This window comes from Psammomys obesus, unplaced genomic scaffold (assembly GCF_907164565.1).
Source record: "Psammomys obesus unplaced genomic scaffold, mPsaObe1.curated_primary_1811, whole genome shotgun sequence".
NCBI lineage: Eukaryota > Metazoa > Chordata > Mammalia > Rodentia > Muridae > Psammomys > Psammomys obesus.
In genome coordinates, this window is record NW_026596057.1 from 14317322 (window position 1) to 14325729 (window position 8408).

The 8408-nt window shown below is 42.8% G+C and overlaps 1 protein-coding gene across 1 annotated transcript in view; it reads right to left on the reverse strand.

Annotated features, from left to right (window-relative positions):
• The window catches only part of Acbd6 (acyl-CoA binding domain containing 6), a 41163-nt gene extending 33424 nt beyond the window's left edge, over positions 1-7739 (reverse strand). Inside the window, exons 1-2 of the mRNA XM_055624395.1 lie at positions 6510-7739; positions 472-536 (exon numbers count right to left, since the gene is read on the reverse strand). Of these exons, the coding sequence (XP_055480370.1) occupies positions 472-536; positions 6510-6731 (287 nt within the window). The 5' untranslated portion in view covers positions 6732-7739. The remainder of the gene's footprint in view (positions 1-471; positions 537-6509) is intronic.
• Positions 7740-8408: the final 669 nt, after the last annotated feature.

The window sequence follows — 8408 nt, forward strand, 5'->3', positions numbered from 1 at the left end:
ATATATATATATATATATATATATATATATATATATATATATATATAAAAAATTATAACAAGCACTTCTTTGCTGTGGGGCAGAGGCATAGAAAAGTATGAGATGGAGATTTATCCCGCTCTCCTCCCTTTCTTTCTCTGGCTTTCTCTCAAAGACACCTCTGTATGTGAGAAGCAGTCCCCTGGAGGCTACATATAAGGAAACAATCTTGAGCAATAAGATACCCAAAGGGTCTCGCAGGAGTTTACCTCTGCTATGAACTTTCTATGTACTACCTTCAGTGCCAAAGGATCCTGGAGACTTAGCTAAGTGCAAATTCTTTTAATCCCTCTCCCAACCGCCTGTCATTAGCAGCCAACATCAGAGAGATTAACATAAAAATAATTCTCTAATCTGTTAACCCCTTTCTAATTCCTAAGCTCCTAAATCATTTCCGACAACCTTATTAAAGATTCCAAGAACTTTTCTTACCACTTTTGCTTTCCTTCAAAATCAAAGAAGTTTGGCTTGGGAATATTACAATTGCCAACTTTAACCTAAAAGAGAAAAAAGGGAAAATATCAAAAATTTATTTTATTTTTCTAAGAAATATCTGAGAACTTTTTCCAAATTTATCATACCTATTTAGTAACTGTAGATTAGAAGCATTTAGATATATATAATATGTGAGTATATGATAATAACATCTACCATTCTTTGCAAAAGCAGACAAAAAAATATCAACTAATCCAAACTGCAAATGCCAGCAGTAATAGGTGTGGTGCGGTACACCTTTAACAGAGGCAGGTGGCTCTCTGTGCATTCAGAGATATGGGTTCAGGTACCCTCCACAGCTATATACAATGGACTTCAAGACAGGCAGGGTTCACAGTGAGACCTTGTCTAAATTCACTAATTAATAAAATAAAACACAAGCACCCTCAGCCTTCTGCATAGAATAACTAGTAAATAATACTATAACACAAGGAAAAAATGCATTTCACTAGCAGACTAATTATAAGACAATATACAAATAAAATTATAGCCTTTACTGCCATTAAGATGCAGTTTTATAAGTTTTAATTTATTACTGTGTGTGATGTGTGCATATGGGGGTCAGAGGCCACTCTGTGGAGGAGGTGCTCTTTTTTTCCACCTTCATGTGGGTTCTGGGATGGAAGTTGGGCTTGAATCGCTTGTGCTTTACACACACGATCATTTCACCCACCCCCTATCTAGAAGTCATTAACAGGTAATTAACAATATTTAAAGTTCAGTTTTCCAGAATTCATATATTGGGGGGTTTTATGCTGATTTTCATGATTTTCATGATTTTACCTCTCTCCAAATCCAGGAGAAACTGTACTAAACGTGTATTATTTTAAAAGTACCAAACTAATCCAGGCAGTGGTGGCGAACTCCTTTAATCCCAGCAGAGGGAGGCAGAGGCAATGGATGGCTGAGGTTGAGGCCAACCTGAGCTACAGAGTGAGTTTGAGGACAGCAGGGATATACAGTGAAACCCTAAAGAAAGAGAAAAAGAGGGAGGGAGGGAAGATGGGAAAGAAGGAAGGAAGAAAGGAGGGAGGGAGGGAGGAAGGAAGGAAGAAAGGAAGGAAGGAAGACAGGGAAGGAAGAAAGAAACAAAGGGGAAAAGCCTAAATAAATTTAGATGTCAAAAGCTGGAAAGAAAAAAAAAGTTCAGAATCTCAACAATATGAATGATCAGTACCTTTGTTGTTGTTTTAAGGTAGGGTCTCATGTAGCCCAGGCTCTCTTTAACTTATGAATCCCCTACCTCTACTTCTCACTACATCTGACTCTACACTTAAAGACTCAAATGACATTTGTAGCTAAGTTACAGACTGCTCTCATTACAACTGTGCAAAAATGAAATCCGTACAGGAAGAGAATTCAGCTCTTGATTGCCACTGCCAGATGTAATCTCCATTATAAACTCTGAACATACGTGTGGGGCTGGGGCGATGAGTGAAGAGTGATCACTGCTCTGCTGAAGGACCTGAGCTCAGCTCCCTGCACCCACATCAGGCAGCTTGCAACTGCCTCTGAACACCACCAGCTCCAAGGGACCTCACACCCTTTTCTGCTCTCCAAGTGCCTGCACACGAGCAGCAGACACCCACAGAGATACCACACACATAAATATAAAGTATCACCCCAATCATCTCCTTAGCTCTTAATCACATAGTCCTCTGGCTCTTACTAAAATGCACACTTCTACAGAAGCAGCCCTGTTGTAACCGGAAAGAGAAGAAGCGTTTCTTGGATAATCATCAATCACCCTGTGAGGCCATTACAAACTCATCTTATCCATGAAGATAAAGAAACTCAAGAGGGTGGTCTCAACTTATACACTAGCACATCCCGGATTCATTGTCAGGATTTATCCAGAACTGTTTGACTCCTTCACTGTGACAGCAAATTTAGGTTTCAATTCTGATCTAAATCACAACTGCTGGACCCTACTACAAATACAAAGGAAGACTGACAAACTATACATACCATACAAACTATACAGTACATGAGGACATTCAACTTCTGCCTAGCTTCTAGGACTTGGATGTATATGAAAATTATAATAAAATCCCTTACTTCAAAACAAAGGAGTGAGGGTGCTGGAGAGCTAGCCCGGGGCCTAAGAACACCTCTGCCACTGTTGCAGATCCGAGTTCCGTTCCCAGAACCCACATGGCAGCTTACACCTGTCTGTAACTCCAGTTCTAGGAGATAAGATGACCTCTTCCAGCCTTGGCAGGCACCAGGCACACCCACTCATACAGAAGGTTTGTAAGAAGTGAGGTGCTGGGGCAACCAGATAGAGAGAGAGTTCAGTGGGTAAGAGCACTTCCATGCAGGCCTGACAACCTGAATTCAATCTCTAGAACCCATGGTGAAGGGAGACCGCTAACCTGAAAGTTATCCTCTGACCTCCATACAGACTGTGGCTTGCAAGAAAAGGAAGGAAGGAATATCACATAGATACACTGTCATACACAAACACACACATACACACACAGAATAAACAAAATTAAACAATCAAAACCAAAAGGGGTTCATCATCTCTTTTGCTTTGCCTGAGCTACAACATGCATACTGTGCTCATGAGCCTCTCTGGCCATGGAAGCGGAACTTGAAACAGGAATTCTCAAACTTTGTGGTCACGTGAGCCCTTTGAATTCTTAAAGTCTCTGAAGAGCTTTTATCTGTCATATATGATATTGGAAATTAGATCTTTATATTAGATCATTATAGTGGAAATTACAGGGTGGGAGTGGTATTGCTCAGTGGTTAAAGCAAGTGCAAAGACAAGAGTTCAGATGCCCAAAATCAAAGTGCCAGGTAGGCATGGCAACTCACTTCTAATTCCAGAAACAGACAGGGGATCCCAGAGGCAAGTACTCTTAACCACCAGGCTAGCTCTCTAGCATTCCTACCCTCTTTGTTTTTAAGCAAGGTATTTTATTATAATCTTTATTTACACCCAGTCCGAGAAGCTAGGCAGATGACGCATGGCCTCATGTACCATAATTTGTATCGTTTGTCCCTTTTCATCTGTGTATAGAGGTCAGCAGTTGGTGTGATTTTAGAGATGCAGGACTGGCTGGCTACCCAGATGGGCTACATCAGCAACTGTGAGTTCTGTGAGAGACCCTGCCTCAATGAATATGGTAGATAGCACTCGAGAAAGATTCCCAGTATCAACCTCCAGACTCTACACATGCACACACACATGCACACAGGTACCCCCCACACGTGAATACACATACAAGAAAAATAAATCAGACCTTGAAAGTATATTTATTAATTTATTTGAAAATAAATCTAGAACATGGTAATATAAATAACAAAATTTTATGAAAAATAACTATATTCTAAACTGAAAAACAAAACAGAAAAATGGCTTTGCCATTTTTAAAAATCTCCTTAATATCTTTTAAAATCTCTTTTCTGTCTGACATAGTTGTATTGTCATACTTCTGAGACCAATCTCTCACTATGTGTTGGTTTGAATGAAGCCCATGTAGCAATTTGGGTTTCACATAGATATACTGTCAGAATTATTCTTATAGCACACCAATAACTGGATACTTTGATATTACACCAAAACTCAATAAATGGTAGTTTCTCAAGATAGTTATGATGTGGAATCTGATTGTTCAATGGATCTTTAACATATTTAGAGTAAAAACCACTCGTCTGATTTTCACTTTAAATGAACTTTTGCTTAAACTGATTTTTAACATTATCCTATGAAACATTTAGGTAATATCTCACTGAGTCATCTAGCATTTGCATATTGCATTAGACATGAGCAAATCTTCATATTCATACTGTTATCATTTATTTCATAAGAAGTATTTTGTAAGCACTGGGAGAGCTGTCAAACTCATGGTTGCAGATCCTTCTTTCTCCAAATTTCAACGTTTCACTTGACAACTCAAACATTATCAATGGCAACAAATATTTACAGCTGCCTTCCAGGCTCATTTCATTTTAAAAAAACTACCTGCCAAACATGCAAATCTAAACAGAGCTTATATAGTTTTTGCTAAGTAAAAGTGAAGTCTCACAGAAAAAGGACATAGTTCACTTTGTAACTCAATTATAGCTGTGAGTTTCCCAAAATCCCTCAAAATAGTCAATATAATTAGGTATGTAGCAGACGTGTCTGTATGTTCCTCCCATTACACAGTTTTTTGTTTGTTTTGAACCAGCGTCCCATTGTATAGCTCCTACTAGCTTAGAACTTGCTGTATTGACCAGGCTGGTCTTGAACTCATAGCTCACCAGCCTTTCCCTCCCCAGAGCACTAGGGATTAAAGGCATGTGCCATCACACCTGGCATCGAACAAAATGTCGAACAGGACCTGTACATGGATCTCTCTCAGGTCGTATCGTTACCAGCATGTGCTCATAATCATCATCAGTCCTAAAGAGCAGGCTCACCTCCAGTCAAGGTGAAGAACACAGGACGCGTGGCAAGATGGCTACGTGGGTAAAGGTGCTTGCCACAACCTAAACTGATTCCCCGGGGCCCACGTGGTGAAAGGAGAAAACCAACTCCTGCAAGTTGTACTCTAACTTCCACTCACACATGTGCATGCACACAAACCAAATCAACATGTAATTGGAAATACAGCAGGGTCCCCACAACTACCTAAAAAAAAAAATTCAGGAGAAATATATATAACTATACCAAAGGCATTTTTTAAAGAATCTTGCCTTCTTTGATTCTCTTATTGATATTTTTAAAGATTTATTTATTATGTATGCAATGTTGTCTGCATGCACACCTGCATGCCAGAAGGCACCAGATCTCATTATAGATGGTTTGAGCCACCATGTGGTTGCTGGGAATTTGAACTCATGACCTCTGAAAGAGCAGGCAGTACTCTTAACCTCTGAGCCATCTCTCCATCTCTCCAGCTCCCTCAAAAGTTTTTTTTTTTTTTTTTTAATGCCAAATTTAAAGCAAGTTTTAATTAAATACTAGGCATCATGGACTCTGGCCAGGGCCACTCCGGGTTCCCAGGATATGGCCCAAGAGGCATTTTTTAAAAATTCTAATAAAAGAGGCTACTATCCAGAACTTCATTTCTTTCAACGCTGCTAAGGACTGGGGTTTTCCTGAACTGCTGTTTAACTCATCATTGACTTTTCAGGTCCACATCTACATTCCTTAAGTAATCCTGTAAGCCTCTTAAGGGCACTGTCATAAAGCTCCTTCATCTCTGCATTCTCTGTAGACAGGACATCCACTGTTCTGATGAACTGTATCTCTTGTCTGTGAGAAAGCAATTGTTTTTCCTTCTGGTACCTAACCTTGAATGATAGCTTAGTCTTACATTGTAACACGTACATTTCCTTACTTTACTTAGGTAAAGTTCAGTCTTAGAGTCAGAAACTACATTTTAATTCTGATACATCCATGTAACTTTCTAAGCTGGTTTTTTTTGTTGTTTATTTGTAAAAGAAAGTGATTCAGGAAGCTGAGAGTTCATCACTAGCCTCCATGTTGCCAACATGGAGCCCTTAACAAAAAAAAAAAAAAAAAAAGGGGGGGGGATATATCTAGCAGGGCCAAATTAAGCCAAAACATGTGAACTATATTTAGAGTTTCTAAAAATCACAACAGTGATATTGTATTTTTATTTTGTATATAGTAATATTCTCTTAAATATCAAATTTATTATCAACATTACCATATTTCCTAACAAACGTCCCTTTAGCAACAGTGAATGACAAATTGTGTAATGGTTCAGAGGCAAGGCAACTAATCAGAGAACAGAAACACTGTCATTCAGTGTCCAGCCTCACAAGTATCATCTGTAGGATGGCAGAGAGATATTCCATGTCCGGAATGATGCTATTCTCCAGCGTCCAAAAGAAAAAAAAATCGAAATACAAACACACAAACTTCATTACACTCGGCCATTAGCCACGCACATCTGCGGTTTAAGTTTTTGAAGGAAGAAGCTCGTGTTCTCTCTCATCCACCCATCTTTTACCTGCTTGTACCTGGCGTACAGGTACAGGAGCTGCTCCCTGCTGGCCACCTGAATCAGGCCTTGGACGTGTGCGGCAGCCTTCTCAAACTGCTCGGCCAGGCTCCGGAACGTCTCGGTCTCGGGAGTCTGGGGTGATTCCATATCACCAGAGTTGTCCCCAGAGCTCAGTTCCCCACCGCTGTCGCCCGTGGTGGCCCCTGCGGATAGGAACGGTGTGGCCATGTTCAGTCAGTCGCTCGATGTGGCCTGTCCTCGCTGGTGTGACGCGGGCTCCCGGGCCTGGACCACTAGTCTGGGTGCGGAGCTCCGGCGGGAGGGGATGCAGCTGTCTGGCTTTCTCAGGTGACTCTGCCACTCCGCCTACCAGGGCGCGCGGGACCGCCTCCGCGAAACCCCGCTGCTCTTCCTAGCCCGGTCCTCCTCCGGCTTCCCTCGGCCGGACCGAGCGCCTGGCCTCGCCGGGGTCGCTCCAACGGCGAGGGGTCTGGAGGCCGCTCGGCTGGGAGGTGAGGGGGAAGCCGGCGCCGCGTGCCGGGCCACTGGGACGCGAGCCGGGAGGTGAAGCGCTGGGAGCGAGCTCCGCGGAACGCGCCTGCGGCCACGCGGGCCCCGCCTGCTCCGCGAGCCCGTGCCTTCTCCCACGAAGGGAGTCGTCGTGGGATACGGAGGGCGCGGTGGGGGTACTGGAGAAACTGGCCTCAGTGATGGGGGGGTTGGCTCGTGGTTTGGTGGAAATTCAGTCACAAAATCCGGAACTGATCCGGATAGGCCCCCGGGGGGAAAGGGAAGGAGGCGGTCCTTTAGGTAGTGTAGCTGCTGGAATGGAGTCGCGAGAAACAGAGAGCTGAGGACCAAGGTTCCGCCTTTCCCTAACCCCAAGTCAGTGCGACCCAGGCTCCCCGAGGCCCTCTGCGGTCTGTTCCCCGAGATCCTGGCTCTGTTTTGTATAACGAGTGAACGACTGATGGCGCCCTTACTGCCCCACCGTGTGTTTAAATGGTCAAATGACTCCCCTCAATGTTTTTTTTTTTTTTCTATACCTCCTGACCCCTCATTTCCCAGGCTTTTGAGAGAAGGCCTCACCAGGCCCCCAAGTCATCAGATATCTTCTTGGGCCTATAGGAAAGTTTCCCCCATCTCAATGTTATTGCTTCTCTCTGCTGTACCCACCAATGTATCTTAAGCTTGCCGTGATTTATGATTTTCTTTGTTCTGTAAAACTATAAAACTTCATGAAACTGCTTCCACATTGGATCATGGAATTTGGGGTAACCCAAGTTTGTGTTCTCCAGGCCGTAGTCACTCAAAGTGACTCCAGAATAAACTATTACTCCCTTTAAGATGAGTGTGGTGGTTTGAATAAGAATGGCCCCCATAGACTCATATACTGGAATGCTCAGTCCTCAGGAAGTGGCACTACTTGAGAAGGATATAGAGGTGTGGCCTTGTTGGAGTGTATGTGGCTTCACTGGAGGAAGTCACTGGCGTTGAGATTTCAAAAGCCCAAGCCAGGCCCAGTGATTCTCCCTTCCCGCTCCCTGGAGATCTGAGATGTAGAACTCTCAGCTGTTTCTCCAGCACCCTGTCTGCCTGCTTGCTGCCATGCTTCTGCCATGATGAAAAGGGAGCTCTGAAACTATAAGTAAGCCCCAATTAAATGCTTTAAAAAAAATAGGAGTTGTGGTCACGGTGTCTCTTCATAGCAATAGAACACTGACTAAGTATTGTTTGATGTTGGTCATAGGTGCCACAGTAGAGAGAAAAGCTCACCAAGATGCTAACTAAGCCTTCATTTTCTGAAGGAGAAGAAGGGGTCAACTTTCTTGGAAAACACTGACACCCAGCCAGCTCAGTCCAGTTACTTTATTCAAAAATATATAAGGTTAATTGGGGCTGGGA